Genomic DNA, 20074 nt, shown 5'->3' with positions numbered 1-20074 from the left:
TTTATTGCTGTGGTTTGATGGAGATGCTCCCACCAGTTCCTGTAACACCCCAAGAGGAAGCACAAGTTGGCACTTCCAACCATTTGGAGGTTTATTCATTAATTGTGCAAACAGTTCCATTGCCAGTTGACACCTGGGATTGAGGGCAGTGGAATGTGATGTAAGTTTGGAAAGATTTGGTGAATCTTTGGGGTTTAGGCTGAACTCAACATGTGCCTTTCAGTGGTGCCTCAAAGCAAAGATGTTCAAGAATCAAATGAGAATTTTCCAAATTTGCAGTGAAAAGTCATGATGGAAATCACAGCCCTTAGAAAAGTAAAGTCTTTGTTTACTGGGACAGAAATACAAATTCCTGCTCAAGCAACTACATCTGGAAACCTCCTTTGGACCAAAGAGTCAAAGGGAAACAGTCAACATTTGATTTGAAAAGTTATTTATTTTGAGAACTTCAATTTGCACATTATACAAAAATTTGACAAATTCAGCAAAAAAATCTATAAAATGCTGGGGGTGGGGAGGGTCCCTAACATATTAACATAATAATTTTCCAAAGGGTAAGAGTTAAGAAAACCAAAAATAGGCACATTTGTTCCAGTCTGTCTGCAGTAAAACGTGATTAAAAACATCCCTGTCTTGTTGAGGTATCAAACTGCAAACTTTGGTAATGGTACAAAGATACAAAGGGAGCCTTCTCAGGGGCAGGGCCAATACAAAAGGGTTCATTCAAAAGCCAGAATTGGTTATTTTTCATTTCCAGGTAGAAATGCAGTGAAACAAAGCAAAAAAAAAAAAACCTCAACACACCTACGGTCTGGTCTAGGAAACCTGATCCTGGCAAATCCACACTGGTCACACACAGCTACAGCTCCACAGGCCTGGCTGGCAGGGGAAACAATCAGTGCTTATGAGAAAGGATCTGTGTGGTGATTCAGAGCCCAGTCTTCCAGCAAAGGACAGAAGGCACTTAAGAATGGCTTTAGGGTACTCCACAATGGCATTTTGGGACAGAGGACAGCACTTGGCTGAACAAATCCTTCCCTCCAACGAGTCCACTGAGGTAGAACTTCATATTGCTCCAAGCACTTGGCTCTAAGCAAGCAGCTTTATGATTTTGATATACAAAATTAGCAGGAAATGGCTTTTTATCAAAAGTATAAAACCCAGTTCTTAGAAAAAAATAGCAAAAACCCACTTGTACTACAAAGCCAGGAACCATCTTGGACAAATTGAGTATCAAAATGCTGCCAAGGTGATGCAAAGTCTACCTTGATGGCCAAATCCCCAGACAGTGAAGATTGTTCAAGCAACCAAGCCATTTTTGGAATAAAAAAATAAAAACAAAGGGGGCATGGGGGGCACTCTGAGAACTTTCCTCATCATTAGCAGCCTCACCAGAAGCACTTTCAGTCCATTAATCACAAATAATTCTGTGCTGATGAATGGCAGGTTTGAGGGGAGGAAAACCAATGCAAAACTCAACATTTGAAACAAAACCAAAACCCACAAACATACAAAAAGGATAGTCCTTGGAGTTCAGAGGTTTTTAGAAACAAGGCAGACTTACAACCTTCTGAGGGGTCTGGGAGAACACAGACTACTGATTTTTTCTCCTTTAAATTAAGCCCAGGTGGGTGTGAGCCCGGGCAGGGGAAGTGCTTTGGGATCACCGGCCGTTGCCGTAGCCGGGGAAGAGCTGGGCCAGCACGGCCTGCAGGGCCTCGTTCACCTCCATGCCGTAGGCCCGGCCCAGCTCGTAGCGGCACGCGGGGCAGCTGAACACGGCGGCACGGAACGACCTGTCCAGGCAGTCCTGGGGACACAACGGGCACCCGTCAGGCCAGGGGGGCTCCAGGCTCTCAGCTGGCAAAGGCCAAGGGGCACAGAAACCCCCTCTGCTCCTCCATGACGTGCAGCTCAGTGGAGCATTCCCCGGGGACAGTGTCCCAACAGGACCGTGGGATCCCAGAGCAGGGTTGGGTTGGGAGGGACCTTAAAGGTCCCAGAGCAGGGTTGGGTTGGGAGGGATCTTAAGGGTCCCAGAGCATGGTTGGGTTGGGAGGGACCTTAAAGGTCCCAGAGCATGGTTGGGATGGAAGGAACCTTAAAGGTCCCAGAGCAGGGTTGGGTTGGAAGGGACCTTAAAGGTCCCAGAGCATGGTTGGGTTGGGAGGGACCTTAAAGGTCCCAGAGCAGGGTTGGGTTGGGAGGGACCTTAAAGGTCCCAGAGCAGGGTTGGGTTGGAAGGGACCTTAAAGGTCCCAGAGCATGGTTGGGTTGGGAGGGATCTTAAAGATCCCAGAGCAGGGTTGGGTTGGGAGGGACCTTAAAGATCCCAGAGCATGGTAGGGTTGGGAGGGATCTTAAAGATCCCAGAGCAGGGTTGGGTTGGGAGGGATCTTAAGGGTCCCAGAGCATGGCTGGGTTGGAAGGGACCTTAAAGATCCCAGAGCATAGTTGGGATGGAAGGAACCTTAAAGATCCCAGAGCATGGTTGGGTTGGGAGGAACCTTAAAGATCCCAGAGCATGGTAGGGTTGGGAGGGACCTTAAAGGTCCCAGAGCATGGTTGGGTTGGGAGGGACCTTAAAGGTCCCAGAGCATGGTTGGGTTGGGAGGGACCTTAAAGATCCCAGAGCAGGGTTGGGTTGGGAGGGACCTTAAAGGTCCCAGAGCATGGTTGGGTTGGGAGGGACCTTAAAGGTCCCAGAGCATGGTTGGGTTGGGAGGGACCTTAAAGCCCACCCAGTGCCATCCCTGCCCTGGGCAGGAACACCTCCCACTGTCCCAGGGGGCTCCAACCTGGCCTGGGACACTCCCAGGGCTGGGGCAGCCACAGCTTCTCTGCCCAACCTGTGCCAGGCCTTGCCCACCCTCCTAGGGAGGAATTCCTTTCCAATATCCCACCTATCCCAGCCCTCTGTCCATGGGAAGCCATTCCCTGTGTCCTGTCCCTCCATTCCTTGTCCCCAGTCCCTCTCCAGCTCTCCTGGAGCCCCTTTGGACTCTGGAAGGGGCTCTCAGGTCTCCCTGGAGCCTTCCCTTCTCCAGCCTGGCCTTGGGCACTCCCAGGGCTGGGGCAGCCACAGCTTGTCTGGGTGCCTGTGCCAGAGCCTGCCCACCCTCCCAGGGAGGGATTCCACCCCAATATCCCATCTATCCCTTCTCCCTGGCCATGGGAAGCCATTCCCCCTTGTCCTGGCACTACATGCCTTGCCTAAAGTCCCTCTAAACCTGAGCACTGCTAAAGGACTAAGCCCTGGCAGAACTGCCAAGCCCAGCCAGCCCTGCCCAGCAGGCCAGGCCCTCACCTTGCACACGTTGTGCTGGCACACGGTGGTGACCGGACGGAACACGAGCTCCTGGCAGCAGATGCACAGAAAGGCCTCCTCCACCTTGCTGAGAAATTTCTGCAAAGACAACACTGCAATCAACTCACTGCTCCTGCCCTCTGAAAGAGGCACAAAACCAACCCAAACCCCACCCCACACCAAATGCAAGGGATTACTCTGCTCATAGACAGTTTTGCTACAAATCTTGCCATGTAAAAACAGTCATGTTAAACATATAGGGGATGTCTGTACTAAATAAAACCATTGTAGGTCTGAGGCTGTTTCCTTCATGCAGCCAAGAGCTTTGTGTCCAGGGACAGAACAATTCCAGTTGTCCCTTTATTTCTGGGAATCAAAAGCAGGACATACTGGTCCGTCCTTGAGGGCCTCTAGTACTTCATTCCACAGCTTTTCATTGGCCTCATCACTTTTTATGAGAGATTTTTGCTCAGCTGTCAGCTTGTATGGCTCAACTTTAGTTTTCTTTGGAGTCCCTGCTGGAGAGGGCACGAGTTCTTCCTCCACACCTGACAGAAAACACAATAATTTTTTGAACAACCAAATGAAAAACCACCAGAAAAGAGGAACTAAATAAAATGCACAAAAACCTACAAGGCTTTCTATATCCACTTGCCTACTCCACAAACCTGCTGATTTCCTTTTCCTGTTTCCTTTCCTCGGCGTATCAAAGTCATCATCTCCATTATTTTCTTTTTCCTTATTTGCAACAGCTTCCAAATATCCTTCAGGATACTAAAAGGAAAAAAACAAAGAGCATCCAATGCAGACACACCAGTTCAGACTTAACAGATGAATACAGGCCCAAGACTGACCTCTGGAGAACTGCTCCAGGGGCAGTTTTAACCTATTTTATGCAAGAGATCCCTGTTCTTCTTGAAGAACTTATGCAGACTGTAGAAATTCTATTAAAAAATGAGGTTTGTCCTTTTAGCCTCCTGATGTATAAAGAAAACAAACAACTTGCAAGACTGGAAGCACTTGCATCCCCCTCAGTCTCAACTGTTACATAAGGATCATCCTCAATAAGTAGCAGAAAAATTCCTCCTGTCCACCAAGTTCAGTGTCCAAGTGATGTCCCAGGGGAGTACCTGCATTGTTAGGCCAAGCTTTTTCATCCTGTCCTTTCCCTCTTTGGTCCAAGGAGCAGGTTCTTCATCATCCCTCCTGAGCAGGTAACGCCACACCAAGAATCCAGATTTCCCTGTCTCGGGCCAGTATTTCACAACCTGGAAAGTCAGAGAAGAAAGCACAGCACCCTGTAGGACCCACCCCTTGGCCAGATGCTCCTTTGCTCACTCACTCAGGCAGCTCCAGCCCTCCTTACCTTGTATATGCCATCGTATCTGTTCCCCTCCTCGGGGGCGTACTTGCTGTGCTTGCCGCCCTTGACGTTCCTCACCACCCGGACGGGCTTCCCGGCCCGCCAGTCCTTGGCCTCGGCCCCGTGTTTGTCGTTGATGGGGGCACTGCAGTTCAGAGCCAGAGCTCTGCAACACACACCACCAGCTCAGTGCACTCACCAGTTTGCCTTAAACCCCTGCCCTTTCCTGTGCCCTGTGTAACACTCTGCAACAGGCACTGCACCTCCTGGTGGGGGGCACAGTTTAAATGTGCTCAGGACTCATGACATGACCCTCGTGCAACAGCACAGCCCACCCCTCCACTCCAGTCAGAATCACAGAATCACAGACTATTCTGAGTTGGAAGGGACCCACAACGATCATTGAGCCCAACTCTTAAGTCAGTGGCCCACAGAGGGGATTGAACCCATGACCTTGGCATTGTTGCAACCAAGATTTTTAACCAACTGAGCTAATCTCAGGGTTCATGGTTACTTTTAAGCTTACATAAGATCAGGTCTCCCAGGGGCTGCAAAAGCCTCCAGGAGAGAGCATGAGAACTCCTACACCAACTTGCTACTCTGTTACCCAAGTTTCAGCCACTGTGACATGTGACACAACACCATTTACAGCTCTGTTCCATTAAAGTGCACTGAGAGAATCCCTTCACTGCCCAACCGATCTGCAGCCCACAGCACAGTCCAGACCCAATTCTGACAGTCTGCCCTTGGATACAGACAGGCCAAACAACTCCCCGTGGTGTCAGCCTGCCAGGCACATGGTTAGAATGGGGCACAAGTGTTGCCAACCTGTTCATGTTGGTGAGTTTTTGATCACAGGACTGTTCCGCCGTGCGCTTGTTCCCAGAGAGGTCCCGCCCTCCACTGCCTGTGTATGTGAAGGAATTTCCATGGTCCTGAAATGTGCAGGGATGGGTTTGGCACATTCACAAAAATAATAAAAGCAGAAGAGCAAATTCAAGTGGGTTTAGCAGGGTATTGTCAAAAAATGGAAAGATGCTTCCTGTGCTTAAGGTCCCAGATTCAGTCTATGGTTCCCCCTGGGACTCCCAGAGTGAGGGTGACAGTTGTCAGGGTGACAACTGTTGTCTTGTCCCACTCCTGAGCAGTGCCAAGGATCTCTGGGCAGCACGTGGCTCACCCAGGATCTGCTGGAAATGAGTATCTGACAGCACAGACCAGGAGACTGCTCAAAGTGAGGGTGCCATGGAGACCCTGAAAAGGCAGCTAAGGATTCTGAGATTAAAAGCTGAAATAGGGATTATAGAATCATAGAATGGATTGGGTTGGAAAACACCTTCGAGATCAGCAAGTCCAACCCTTGATCCAACCCCACTGTGAGCCAACCCCACTGTGATCCAACCCAACCCCACTGTGATCCAACCCTTGATCCAACCCCACTGTGATCACCAGCCCAGGGCACTGCGTGCCCTGGGCTGGTGATCACAGTAGGGTTGGATCAAGACATGGTGGATTCTCACTCAGTGCCACATCCATAGAATCACAGAATGGATTGGGTTGGAAAAGCCCTCTGAGATCATCAAGTCCAGCCCTTGGTCCAACTCCAGTCCCTTTACCAGATCATGGCACTCAGTGCCACAGCCAAGCTCAGTTGAAAAACCTCCAGGGATGGGGAATCCACCCCCTCTCTGGGCAGCCCATTCCAATCCCTGAGCACTCTCTCTGGAAAGGATTTTTTCTGATAACAAACTTAGTTTCAGTGTTGCTCAAGTCAGTACCTATTACTGTAGTTTTTCCATGCCTAATTTTCTTCTGAAGAAAATAAGCAAAGATGGGCCTGATGTGGAATATAAAAGTGTCCTGGGTTGAGCTGGCAAAACACCAACTGTCCAGGACAGAGTGAAAGGGTTCCTCCTCCCCCCAACCAGCTAAGGGAAAAAAGTAGAGGGAGAGGAAGAAAAAAATCCCCTCAAAGCAGGTTTATGCTGAAACTAACTACATGTATTTATACAGAAAAGAGGAAAATTAGAGAAAACCACAATATAGCACACACTTACACAAGTTACATATATATAACAAGGAATAACTTCCCACTCCCCAGTTAATACAAAGCAAAGTCTATTACACCAGATCTGTAAGTACTCTAAGAGACACATAGCAAGAAACAGAAAGAGTAACAACAAAAATGTTTCTACTTCCCTGAATGCAAACAAAATGCAAGCAGAGGCAGCAGGGGCAGAGCAAGTCCTGCTCCAAGACAAAAGCTGGATCACGTCCAGCCTGTACCTCAGCCATGGCAGAACTGACCAAGCCACTCCCACACACTGGATTTTACACCCTTTGAGATGATGTAGTGTGGTATGGAATACAAGATTATTGGCTGGAAGAGGTCAGCTGTGAGCCAGCTCAGCCCAGCTTAAATCAGCTGGCAATCCCAGGCCTAGCTGAACTTTAAAACCTAAGTTTAGGCCCACCTGACTAAACCCATACCAAAAAGGTAACTAAGGCCAAGTCTTTAACAAGTTAGTTTGGTTCTGGGCAGAAATAAAGAAGCTTCACTTACTATGTCATCCTCATAGCCCCCAGACAGCACCAAGGAGTAGGCGCCGTCGTTGCTGCGGCCGTGAATTCCCGCCACGTGGGGCCGGTGCACGCCGGCCTCGCTCACCTGCAACACACACCGGGCTGGCACCTGGCACAGCTGGGCCAAAACCCCCTCACCACTGTCCTCCAGAAAGCTCCCAGGGAGAGGAAAGGAAAGTAAAAAATAAGGCATTGGATATTTCAGTCAATTGAACACGCGGTTGGGTGAAGGGAATTTAGAAATTTGGGTCTTTCTTAGATTGCTTATTAAAAAGCTTCAGGGATTTACAAATAATACAGATATCAAATGTTTGTATAAAGGGATTGGTTTGGAAAGACTTGTAATAGCAATGAAAACAAGATCAGTGCTTTTTAGTTCCCCAACTTCCTAACAGGATGAGAAACCCTCTTTTTAACATATGTAGATATTTGAGAGACCCTTTCCAGGGGAACACTTGGAAAAACCACAGATCTCAAGGACAAACTCCTGCAAACAAATATATTTGCTTTGTGTTTTTGAGTTACCAAAAAGAGCACTAAAGAAAAATAAATCAGCACTTGCTAGGCCTGGACAATGCAGCATTAGTTATGGAACACTTGATCCAGACAAAGCCAGAATTCTTTCCCTCCTGCACTTCCATACCCAGTGACACACTCTGAGATTAACTGTTTCTTGTAAGAGCTGGATCATTCCCAGTTTTCCCTACAGTGGGTCAGGCTGGGATTCAGCTTCATACCTGAACTCTGAACTTCCACATGGTGCCAACAGGAATGCCAGGAATTGGGCCATAGTGGTTCGAGGGGACAATGGTGCATTGCTTGGTGCGACCAACACACGCCATGCCCTGGTGCAAAGAGAACACCCATCAGCCAGGAGTGCAGAGGAACCAACACACACAGCTCTGCAGAGTAAAGCAGCTCTCAACTGACCTTGCCCCAGTCTCTCTGTGAGGATGAGTTGGCAGAGGCCATCTTTTGTTTCTTTTTACTTTCTTTTAATTTCTCTCCTGCTGAAACCACTTCACTTGCATCATTTCGACACTCGGGGCAATACCTAAAGTCAAGGAAAATTAACAAGTAGCAAAGCCTCAAATTAAAAGAGAATTTCCCCCAAACATACTGAGTTATGTTACAATTTTCACATGTGAAATTAGAAAGGACACAGAAACACTCTCATAGTGGAATTAGACCTGCCCCAGTTACTGTCCAAGCACCATCTCCTAAGCCAGTGCAGACATGCCAGGAAAAGACCAGCATCATAAAATCATTGTATAAAATGCTGAAGGAATAAAACCATATTTCACTGTCTACAGGTATATTGAAAGATGTATATCACTGTATGTATTTCATATACAAACCAGCATCTATCACCAGCCTGATCTGATGGTGTGGCCTGGGGACTGCCTGTAATGACTCATAAAAACCACTGCAAAGTGAAGCCTCCTGGTATCACATTTTCATTTGGGATTTGGAAGGGACCTCAGAGCTCATCTCATCCCACCCCTGCCATGGGCAGGGACACCTCCCACCTGCCCAGGTTGCTCCAAGTCCTGTCCAGCCTGCCCTGGGACACTCCCAGGGATGGGGCAGCCACAGCTGCTCTGGGCACCTGTGCCAGGGCCTGCCCACCCTCACAGGGAAGGATTCCTTCTCCATCTGATCTTAGGCAGATACAAACAGGTATCCAGATCCCAAAACTAGGAAAAGAAGCTGCAAACCACTGGCTTAAAACCTACTCTCATAAGCTCAAGAAAAGCTAAGAAGTCCTACCAAAAAAACCCAAAACACACAAACACCTGTGCAGTCACAATATTGCCACTGAAGGGCAGCCTCAAGCCCCAGACCTCCCTTGCTGCTTCTAATTAGCACATTCTCAGGACTTACCAATCCTCATCATCTGGAATGCTGCTAAGGGGAGGGTTGAGGCAGTAGATGTGGAAAGCCATGTCACACTCATCACACATGAGCTGTTTGTCTGGATCTTGTTTCCCTCCACAGATGTAACAAGCACAGACTCTGCAGGTCTTGTTCGGGTTATCCTTGCAGGCTTTACACACAGGTCCACTCTGTCCTGTGGGCACAAATCACTCAGAAAGTGCCAACATCCAACAGAAATGGTTGGAGGAGGCACAACTAAATGCATCTTGAGGCTCTTAGACCCTTGATGCTCACACAGACAATCAGCAGAACATCACAGGGTAGCAGAGACATGTAAGAACTACACAAGACTCACGTTTTGGTGTCCCAGAACTGATGGGGGAAGCAGTGCCTGGTTCCTCAATTTTATAGATTTCATCCACTAATGTAATGGTGCAGTCATTCAAGGAGTCACCAGCTTCCCTGTGAGGAGTTGGGAAAAGTGAGAGATCAGACTTTGAAAGTATCCCCCAGCATGAATTCACAGCTGTGCATGAACCAGACTGGTCTGGTACTAAAAATCAAATCATTTTTATGCAATTAGAGGGTATCCCCTTTGGTCTCAGTGAGATTCCAAGCACTTAGAGCATTCCAACTATCACTAGTGACTGTTCTGCCTCTCCCCAAATACATTTCAGAGTAATTCTTCTTGTATTTTATAGTTAAAAAGACAAAATCCCTGTGGTGAGAGAAAAAAGGAGAATTCTGGCAACCCTGTGAAAATTATCTGAAACTTAAAACAATTAAACCTTTTTTTCCCTGAAGTTGAAAGTCTGCAGGAAAGAACTGGAGTAACTTGCCACCATCTTTACAAAATGAGAGTTCATTCTACATTATCATATCTCCACAAAATACTACACTGCAGTGTTTGTAAAGCCATAATGGATAATTAACACATCTACAATTCTTTGCTTTGTAGTGAATAAGGGACTTCCCATCCTCTGAGCATCAAGTGAATCCATGGATCCTCTGGGATTCCTTAAAGTGTCCAGTTCCTCAGTGGAGTTAAACAAAACTGCAGCAGGGAGAAGTCAATTACCCAGAAAGGACAGGTCATTTCTCAGCTTTCCCCAGCACTTCTGTTGCACCATTTCTTTCACCAGACTCACTCAGACCTCACTAAAGCTTAAGAAGGGCTGGGGAATTTATTTACTCCACATCATGGATTTGCTTACCCGAGCAGTATCTTTGCATTGATCTCCCTGGTGGTTTTTGTTTCCCTTTTCTGCAGGATCTCAGCATCGTACCAGAAGCCTCTCTCCTTTGGTTCATCAGGGTTGTAGTTGACCATCACCACCTGCCCCACTTCCAGCTGGTGCCACTTCAGCACCGTCCGTGCCCGAGTCCGCACGTTACTGGAGCTCATCTGCACCACCCCACTCTCTGGGTAACTGGGAGGGAGCAGGAGGGACAGGGAGGGGAAACCACACTCAACATCAGCTTGGTAAGGGAGAGACTTTACCCAGACAGGTCAATTTTGCTGTGCAACACAAGAATAAAAACTCCTCCTCCCCCCCAGATACATCCAGAACCAACCACTGCAACACAGCCACAGCCAACCCTTCCGACACAGCCACAGCCAACCCTTCCGACACAGCCACAGCCACAGCCAACCCTTCCAACACAGCCACAGCCACAACCAACCATTTCAACATTGCTACTGATGCATCCTGTTTAACTCTTGGGTAACAGCACTTCACATTTCCAAAGCCACGATTCCAGCCCCCTGGAACTCCAACTGTAGCACAGCCTGACACTTACCAGGGTTTAGTGCCATAATAACTGTCCTACCTTGTGGATCTCTACCCTAGAACCCCCCATCAACATCATGACAAAAAAAGGCTTCATTAGCCAAGCAGGCAGCCAGACTCACTCGTCATATTTCACATGATATATCACATCTTCCTCAGGGACTGCTGTGGGCGGGTCAGGGGCTGTGCATCTGTCAGCTGCTTCTCGGGGAGGTTTCTTCCTGGTTACACTGACAACCGTGGCCTCAAACCAGGCCCCCATGGCCGTGTCCCGGGCGTCCACCAGGTCATTGATCTGCCAGAGCAACGAACGCAGCTCATCAAAATGCATTTTCAAACTATTCCCTTCCCAAACCACCTGATGACTTCACCACCTCAAGAATTTCACCAGTATCAAGATATTTAGCAGATCATCCCAAAAATGAAATTTCCTTTGCATTCTTTACCCCTTTGTGCAGCCCTGCAGTGTGCTCAGTTCAATGCATTTTACACCACCACACACACAACCAGCCTCCTCAGCAAGCACAAACCATTCTTGGTTAGTCTGTAACAGACTTTCGAAGTGTCTTGCTCATAGTCTGGCAAAGACATCACCAGATTTGTAATAAAATCCATTGAAACAGATGAGTAAAATGGCTCTGAACAGCTGCTTGAGATTTTCTTTTGTTCATTCAACAAAGTTTCAGCTTTGACAAATATGGTGACTCCAAGCAAAAATATTGGGAAAATTTTTAAAACCAAACCAGGCACTCTGAATGCCTTTTTTTTAATCAATTAATGTATTGTAGCTTTAGTTCAAAGGATATAATGAAAAAATGAAGTATTTTGACGTACAACATGCAGCATTTAATTGGTTTGTGGGCTGGTTGGTATTCTTGTCTTTGTTGTTGGAGGGTTTAAGAAGCAAAAAATGGAACTACCCACACAATTGGGGTATAAAAGCCTTTCAGAAACTCTCAAGCACAGAGGAACAATCCCCTGGCAAGGGGAGGCTCTGAGGAGCCCAGCGTGCCGATGCTCACCTTGTAGAGGCCGAAGCAGGGCTGGTCGGCCGGGCCAGGCTGCCCCTCCAGGTCCAGGCCACCCTCCCCGTTGTGGGAACCCTTGTCCGAGTCGCCGTGGCCGGAGCCGCAGCCCGAGTCGGTGTCCGAGAGCTCGGGGTCGCGGTCCCGGCCCGGGCTCTGCCGCACCAGCAGCTGCACGATGTCGTTCAGCCCCACGCTGTAATCGAAAAGGGAGTGACCGTCCTCCATCTGCAGAGAGCACCAAACCACCGGTTATTCCCTGCCCTGCCCTGCCCTAAGGGAGTGACCGTCCTCCATCTGCAGAGAGCACCAAACCACCGGTTATTCCCTGCCCTGCCCTGCCCTAAGGGAGTGACCGTCCTCCATCTGCAGAGAGCACCAAACCACCGGTTATTCCCTGCCCTGCCCTAAGGGAGTGACCATCCTCCATCTGCAGAGAGCACCAAACCACCGGTTATTCCCTGCCCTGCCCTGCCCTGCCAAAGGGAGTGACCGTCCTCCATCTGCAGAGAGCACCAGAGCTCTGGTTATTCCCTGCCCTGCCCAAAGGGAGTGACCATCCTCCATCTGCAGAGAGCACCAAACCACCGGTTATTCCCTGCCCTGCCCAAAGGGAGTGACCATCCTCCATCTGCAGGGAGCACCAGAGCTCTGGTTATTCCCTTCCCTGCCCTGCCCTGCCCAAAGGGAGTGACCATCCTCCATCTGCAGAGAGCACCAAACCACCGGTTATTCCCTGCCCTGCCCTGCCAAAGGGAGTGACCATCCTCCATCTGCAGAGAGCACCAAACCACCGGTTATTCCCTGCCCTGCCCTGCCCTGCCAAAGGGAGTGACCGTCCTCCATCTGCAGAGAGCACCAAACCACCGGTTATTCCCTGCCCTGCCCTGCCCAAAGGGAGTGACCCTCCTCCATCTGCAGAGAGCACCAGAGCTCTGGTTATTCCCTGCCCTGCCCTGCCCTGCCCAAAGGGAGTGACCCTCCTCCATCTGCAGAGAGCACCAAACCACCGGTTATTCCCTGCCCTGCCCTGCCCAAAGGGAGTGACCATCGTCCATCTGCAGGGAGCACCAGAGCTCTGGTTATTCCCTGCCCTGCCCAAAGGGAGTGACCATCCTCCATCTGCAGAGAGCTCCAAACCTCTGGTTATTCCCTGCCCTGCCCAAAGGGAGTGACCATCCTCCATCTGCAGAGAGCACCAAGCTCTGGTTATTCCCTGTCCTCTCCAAGGGGAGTGACCATCCTCCATCTGCAGAGAGCACCAGAGCTCTGGTTATTCCCTGCCCTGCCCTGCCCAAAGGGAGTGACCGTCCTCCATCTGCAGAGAGCACCAGAGCTCTGGTTATTCCCTTCCCTGCCCTGCCCAAAGGGAGTGACCATCGTCCATCTGCAGGGAGCACCAGAGCTCTGGTTATTCCCTGCCCTGCCCAAAGGGAGTGACCATCGTCCATCTGCAGGGAGCTCCAGAGCTCTGGTTATTCCCTGCCCTGCCCAAAGGGAGTGACCATCGTCCATCTGCAGGGAGCACCAGAGCTCTGGTTATTCCCTGCCCTGCCCTGCCCTGCCCTGCCCTGCCCAAAGGGAGTGACCTCCTCCATCTGCAGGGAGCACCAGAGCTCTGGTTATTCCCTGCCCTGCCCTGCCCTGCCCTGCCCAAAGGGAGTGACCTCCTCCATCTGCAGGGAGCACCAAGCTCTGGTTATTCCCTGCCCTGCCCAAAGGGAGTGACCTCCTCCATCTGCAGGGAGCACCAAGCTCTGGTTATTCCCTGCACGGCCCGCCCGGCTCCGGCGCCATCGCGCCAACAAAGGCCACGTGGCTCCGACACCATGAACAGAAACTCACCGGGCACTTCCTCACCAGCACCACTACTGGTACCTTGTTATCCTTACTACATTATTACTGTTTTTCTTACTTTATTCCAGGACCCCACAGCCACAAGAATGATGTTTCTGTGCTCTTGTGACTTGTGACCAGACTAAGGCACAGTCACTCAGAGACTTGCCAAGTTTTGCAGCACATTCTCTGGAAATATCAATTCTGGGAAGAAGAACTTAAAGAACTACAAATCCCCAACTCCCATCAGGATTTGAAGATAGTTCCACGTTACCTACTAACTCAAAAAGAAATTGTTTCTTCATTCAGACACATCCTGAAGGCTGACACAGACTGGTCTTTATGTTGTAACTGTGTCTGATCCAGACTATTGTTACACCATCTCCACTAATTGTGGCTTTGAGTAGAAGCCAAAGACTTAATCACCCACTTTTCTCAGAGCAAACACACAATTTTTCCATTGAAAGTAAAATCAAAAAAGACCCAATTCAACTTGAAACTCCCCAATCTCTCTTTAACGTAGCCAGACATGTCCTAATTTCAGAACCTCTCTAATTCTAAGAGTTTGTTTGGCAAGTCAGGCACCAAACACGTCAAACCAAGACTCTGCCCCTGCACAAAGAGAAGTCCAGAGGCACAAATAGGTCTCTCAGTCACCTCTAAGAGCTCTGAGGAGCACAACCCCTTCAGGGTTAACATGCAGGAGTGGAGCCCGTGGAGCAGTCAGAAGTTCAGACAAGCTTCCCCACATATTTAAGGTCTGACTAAGAAATTATACAGGAAATGATCGTCCCCTTCCAGCTCAAACCACGAGAAAAAGCAATCCCTGGAGCTTTGTTCTCTATCAGGGGGAAGCAGAGCAAAACCACAAGAATTTACACTTCACAGGAATCACTCTGATAATTCAATTCTGATTTATGGCATCAAATGCCTATGGAACAATCCCTGGAAATCTGAGTGCACAGGAAGCCATCGGGGCTTTTGCTGCTTCAGGGATGAAAACTCCTCGAGCTGCACAAAAACACACAAGAAATGGGTTGGTGCTTCTTAACCAAGAGACGTGTCACAAACAGGGGAACAACAGCACAGGACAGGAGAGACAACAGGTGCAAAGTGAAATGGGAGAGCAGACACAGGAATGGGACAGGAAACCACAGGGAGCTCAAGGGACACGGCAAAGCAGCGCCAGAGACTGAAGGGAAACCTCAACAGAGACGGCTTTTAACTGACAACTTATTTTCTAACAAATTTTAGTAAGAAATTGAACGTTTCCAGGGATTCCAAAAGCCTGAGAGAGCACAGTGAGCACAGCAGAAATGAGGACTAAGAGAGGCTGGGTAAATGTTTCTGCCTGGACTAAGAACTGCTGCACAAGGAGGGATTATCTTGGCAGGGTAAGTGAATCCTGACTGAAAACTCGTAGTGAAAATCTGTGTATCTGCACGGACTTGAGGGCCAGGCTGACAGGTGGCACCTACCCCGGACAAAGCCCCCTTATCACCGAATTTACAACACAAACAGGTAATTACTGCACCCAAATCCACACTGACCCAACAGAACGGTGGGTTAAACCCACCAGTCCTTCAGAGATGTTACACCCCCTAAAACCTTCTTTCTGTAGTGCAACTGGTACCTGAGCTCGTTAAATTAAAGCTAATCCAGGTGTATTCCCACCTGGAATTAATGACAACACAGTTACCACCTCCAGCCCGCCTGAAATGGAGGGAAAGGGGGGAAAAACAACTCAAAGGAATTGTCCATCTCCAGCCAACTCACTGTTCTTACTGAAATTAAACCCTTTGATCGACCAAGCACCAGTTCAGAAGTTTCTCGAGCACGAAGCTGTTGCAGCACAGCATTAAACTATCTGAAAACAGTTTCAGTTAATTTTAATGGTACTATTTAACTCCCAAGGAGGCAAACAGTGGGACAACAGCGAGCACAAAGAGTGCTGAGGACAGAACACACCCCTGAGCTGCTCAGGCGTCCTGTGCCCAACGAGAGTTTGATGTCAGAGCTGAAGAACTTCAACATCACCAGCTGCTTCCCCAACTTACTCAGAAAAATGGGATCTTTACGGCAAAGCTCCCGAGCCTCAAAGGCTTTAAGCACTTCAAAGACCACAAAAAGCCCCGGCAATTTTCAAGGGGATGTCAAGGCAGAAAAGCAACACATTCGAGGGAAAACAAGAAGGAAAAAAAGCAACACATTCGAGGGAAAACAAGAAGGAAAAAAAGCAACACATTCGAGGGAAAACAAGAAGGAAAAAAAGCAACACATTCGAGGGAAAACAAGAAGGAAAAAAAGCAACACATTCGAGGGAAAACAAGAAGGAAAAAAAGCAACACATTCGAGGGAAAACAAGAAGGAAAAAGTACAGAATGAAGCCCTCTCAGTGCAAACCCACGCGGCATCACCAGATGGCAGCAGAACACCCCATTTCCACGCCATGGCAAAGAAATCAATCAAAAATAAATAAACCAAACGTAAGTAAATATATTCATTCAAAATACATCGATTAAAATGGAATAAATTAAATAAGAATAAATAACTGAAAGTAAATACATGAAGTAATGGTTAATTAATTATTTTTTCAAAGTAAGACAACTCAAACTAACAAAAAGCAAACGGGGAGCCCAGGGCAGCGCGGGCGGTGTCGTGTCCCGCGCTGTCAGTACCTGCTTGCCGCGGTAGAAGAGCCGCTGGCGCGGGGGCTCCACGGCGAACACTTCGTGTATCCGCAGCCGCAGCTCCTCCACCTTGGTCAGCTTGGACAGCGAGTCCACGCGGCGCGTCTCGCGGCCGTCCATGGTGCGCACCTGGATCCACATGGCGGGGGCTGCGCGGGGGCCGGGGGGAGGTGAGCGGGGGCCGGGAGGTGAGCGGGGGCCGGGAGGTGAGCGGGGGCCGGGAGGTGAGCGGGGGCCGGGAGGTGAGCGGGGGCCGGGAGGGGATGAAGGACCCGGACTGAAGGACCGGGAAAGGGTTGAAGGGTCAGGAGGAGATGAGGGGCCGAGACCGAGTGCGGGGCTGGGAATGATGGTCCGGGAGGGGATGCAGGGCCCGGACTGAGGGGATGCAGGGCCGGGAATGAGGGCCCGGACTGAGGGGATGCAGGGCCGGGAATGAGGTGATAAAGGGCCGGGAATGAGGTGATAAAGGGCCGGGAATGAAGGGCCGGGAATGAGGTGATAAAGGGCCCGGAATGAATGGCCCGGAATGAGGGGCCAGGAGGGGGTGAAGGGCCCGGACTGAGGGGATGCAGGGCCGGGAATGAGGGCCCGGACTGAGGGGTCAGGAGGGGATGCAGGTCCCGGACTGAGGGGCCAGGAGGGGATAAAGGGCCCGGAATGAAGGGCCGGGACTGAGGGGATGAAGGGCCCGGACTGAGGGGATGAAGGGCCGGGAATGAGGGCCCGGACTGAGGGGATGCAGGGCCCGGACTGAGGGGCCAGGAGGGGATGCAGGGCCCGGACTGAGGGGCCGGGAGGGGATGAAGGGCCCGGACTGAGGGGATAAAGGGCCGGGAATGAAGGGCCGGGACTGAGGGGATGCAGGGCCCGGACTGAGGGGATAAAGGGCCGGGAATGAAGGGCCGGGACTGAGGGGATGCAGGGCCCGGACTGAGGGGATAAAGGGCCGGGAATGAAGGGCCGGGACTGAGGGGATGCAGGGCCCGGACTGAGGGGCCGGGAGGGGATGAAGGGCCCGGACTGAGGGGCCGGTCCCAGCCCGGCCCAGCAGCGGCTCCCGCGGCCCCGCCGCCCTCACGCCACGGCCGCTCGCCATTGGCTGTTGGCCCGGCCGGCTCGGGCGCTGATTGGCCGCGGCGGCGCCGGCCCCGCCCCCCCCACGCGGGAGCCCAACGGCTCCGCTCGCGGCTCGCGCCACAATTGAAACGCGCCCGCCGCGCCCACGCGCCGGGTCTCGCGCGAGTATGCAAATTAGGCAAGGGATAAAAGGGGAGGGGGCGCCCGTGGCCTTAAAGGGGCCGCAGCCCCCGGCCCGGTCCAGTCCGGGCACACCCACCCGTGGCAGCGGGAACAGCCCCGCCCGTGTCCCCCCGCATGGAGATGCCCCTCCCCGGCCCCGGCCGCTTCCAGCAAACCCCCCGCAAATCCTCGGGCCCATGCCGGGCGGGGGTCGGTGCCGCCGCCGCAGCCCCGCGCGGCGCGTCCCCACCGGGAGCAGCGGCCGCTGTCACCTCTCCCGGGCCGCTCCCGCAGCCTCCCGGTCCCCGGCGCGGTTGGCGGAGGGGCTGGCGAGGGGGCTCACGGCGGTGGGGCCGCGGTTTGGGGGGTCCCGGGAGGATCCAGCGGACTCACCGGGGCGGCGGGGCCGGGTCAGGGGTCTCGGGGGGTCCCCGGTGGGTCCCCGGTGCCGCTTCCGCCGCTGTCGGTGCCGCCCGCGCTCTCCGCGGGCTTTGGAGTTTGGCGCGGAAAAGCCCCGCGCGCGCCCCGCGCGCTCCCATTGGCCGCTGGTGGCGGGAACGCGCGCGAGGGGCGGGGCCAGCGGGACCGGAATGGGGGGGGGGGGAACCGGGAAAGGTCCCGCTGGAACCGGGAAAAGTCCTCCTGGAACCGGCAAATATCCTGCTGGAACGGGAGAACACCCAATGGAACCGGGAAATATCCTGCTGGAACCGGGAAAAGTCCCCCTGGAACCGGGAAATCTCCTGCTGGAACGGCAGAACACCCGATGGAACCGGGAAATCTCCCGTTAGAACGGGGAAAAGTCCCTCTGGCACCCGAGAGCGCCCCAGGCACGGGGGGATCCGTCGCTCCCGGCCCCGGGGTCGGTCCTTGCCCAAACACCGACCCGGAGAGCCCTGCGGGAAGAGCAGACCCAACGACCCCCCGAGCTGCCCTCCCAGGGCACCCACCCCATAGGGAGTCCCATCCCCACCCCGGGGGGCCCGTCCCCACCCCACAGAGGGTCCCATCCCCACCCCACAGGGGGTCCCATCCCCACCCCACAGAGGGTCCCATCCCCACCCCACAGGGGGTCCCGCCCCCACCCCACAGGGGGTCCCGCCCCCACCCCACAGGGGGTCCCATCCCCACCCCACAGGGGGTCCCATTCCCACCCCGGGGGGCCCATCCCCACCCCATAGGGGGTCCCATCCCCACCCCGGGGGGCCCGTCCCCACCCCAATACGGGGGCCCGTCCCCACCCCATAGGGAGTCCCATCCCCACCCCAATACGGGGTCCCATCCCCACCCCATAGAGGGTCCCATCCCCACCCCACTGGGGGTCCCATCCCCACCCCACAGAGGGTCCCATCCCCACCCCACAGAGGGTCCCATCCCCACCCCACAGGGGGTCCCATCCCCACCCCACAGAGGGTCCCATCCCCACCCCATAGGGGGTCCCATCCCCACCCCACAGAGGGTCCCATCCCCACCCCACAGGGGGTCCCATCCCCACCCCATAGGGGGTCCCATCCCCACCCCACAGGGGGTCCCACCCCCACCCCACAGGGGGTCCCATCCCCACCCCACAGGGGGTCCCATTCCCACCCCGGGGGGCCCATCCCCACCCCATAGGGGGTCCCATCCCCACCCCGGGGGGCCCGTCCCCACCCCAATACGGGGGCCCGTCCCCACCCCATAGGGAGTCCCATCCCCACCCCAATACGGGGTCCCATCCCCACCCCATAGAGGGTCCCATCCCCACCCCACAGGGGGTCCCATCCCCACCCCACAGAGGGTCCCATCCCCACCCCACAGAGGGTCCCATCCCCACCCCATAGGGAGTCCCATCCCCACCCCACAGAGGGTCCCATCCCCACCCCACAGAGGGTCCCATCCCCACCCCAATACGGGGTCCCATCCCCACCCCATAGGGAGTCCCATCCCCACCCCACAGGGGGTCCCATCCCCACCCCACAGGGGGTCCCATCCCCACCCCATAGGGAGTCCCATCCCCACCCCGGGGGGCCCGTCCCCACCCCACAGGGGGTCCCATCCCCACCCCATAGGGAGTCCCATCCCCACCCCACAGGGGGTCCCATCCCCACCCCACAGGGGGGCCCGTCCCCACCCCATAGGGAGTCCCATCCCCACCGCGGGGCTTCAGGCCCGACCGACCCCCAGGGGTTTCCAGGCCCTATCAGCTCCCTGGGGGTTTCCAGGCCCTACAGACCCCCTGGGGGTTTCCAGGCCCTACCGACCCCCAGGGGGCTCCGGGCTCTACCCTGATGCAAATAAACCGACTAACCCAAGTAATGATGCGAATAAACCGAATAATGCGAATAAACGGAATAATCGGAATAATCCCAATGATCACAAGA

At 52.8% G+C, this 20074-nt stretch overlaps 1 protein-coding gene across 1 annotated transcript; it reads right to left on the bottom strand.

Annotated features, from left to right (window-relative positions):
- Nucleotides 1-422: 422 nt before the first annotated feature.
- On the bottom strand, nt 423-18212 carry UHRF1 (ubiquitin like with PHD and ring finger domains 1). Its single transcript, XM_071578232.1, has 17 exons — nt 18108-18212; nt 16461-16621; nt 11944-12174; nt 11044-11216; nt 10346-10561; nt 9487-9593; nt 9138-9324; nt 8184-8307; nt 7991-8098; nt 7234-7338; nt 5499-5605; nt 4674-4836; nt 4438-4575; nt 3976-4081; nt 3698-3855; nt 3308-3406; nt 423-1810 (listed from the first exon to the last, which is right to left on the bottom strand). The coding sequence occupies exons 2-17, from the start codon at nt 16611-16613 to the stop codon at nt 1664-1666; spliced, it is 2322 nt and encodes a 773-aa protein (XP_071434333.1). The 5' UTR covers nt 16614-16621; nt 18108-18212; the 3' UTR covers nt 423-1663.
- Between the last annotated feature and the right edge of the window lie 1862 nt (nt 18213-20074).

The sequence above is a fragment of the Pithys albifrons genome, chromosome 27 (assembly GCF_047495875.1).
Source record: "Pithys albifrons albifrons isolate INPA30051 chromosome 27, PitAlb_v1, whole genome shotgun sequence".
NCBI lineage: Eukaryota > Metazoa > Chordata > Aves > Passeriformes > Thamnophilidae > Pithys > Pithys albifrons.
The sequence above is the reverse complement of the archived record's forward strand: the minus strand, read 5'-3'. Positions and strand labels throughout refer to the sequence as shown.

Excerpts from the sequence above, each read along its gene's own strand:
- UHRF1 (XM_071578232.1), bottom strand. The coding sequence starts at position 16,613 with ATGTGGATCCAGGTGCGCACCATGGACGGCCGCGAGACGCGCCGCGTG. Across the intron at positions 11,217-11,943 it reads CCTGCTTCGGCCTCTACAAG|ATCAATGACCTGGTGGACGC; the intron begins GTGAGCATCGGC and ends TTGCTCTGGCAG. Across the intron at positions 7,339-7,990 it reads TGTGGAAGTTCAGAGTTCAG|GTGAGCGAGGCCGGCGTGCA; the intron begins GTATGAAGCTGA and ends TGTGTGTTGCAG.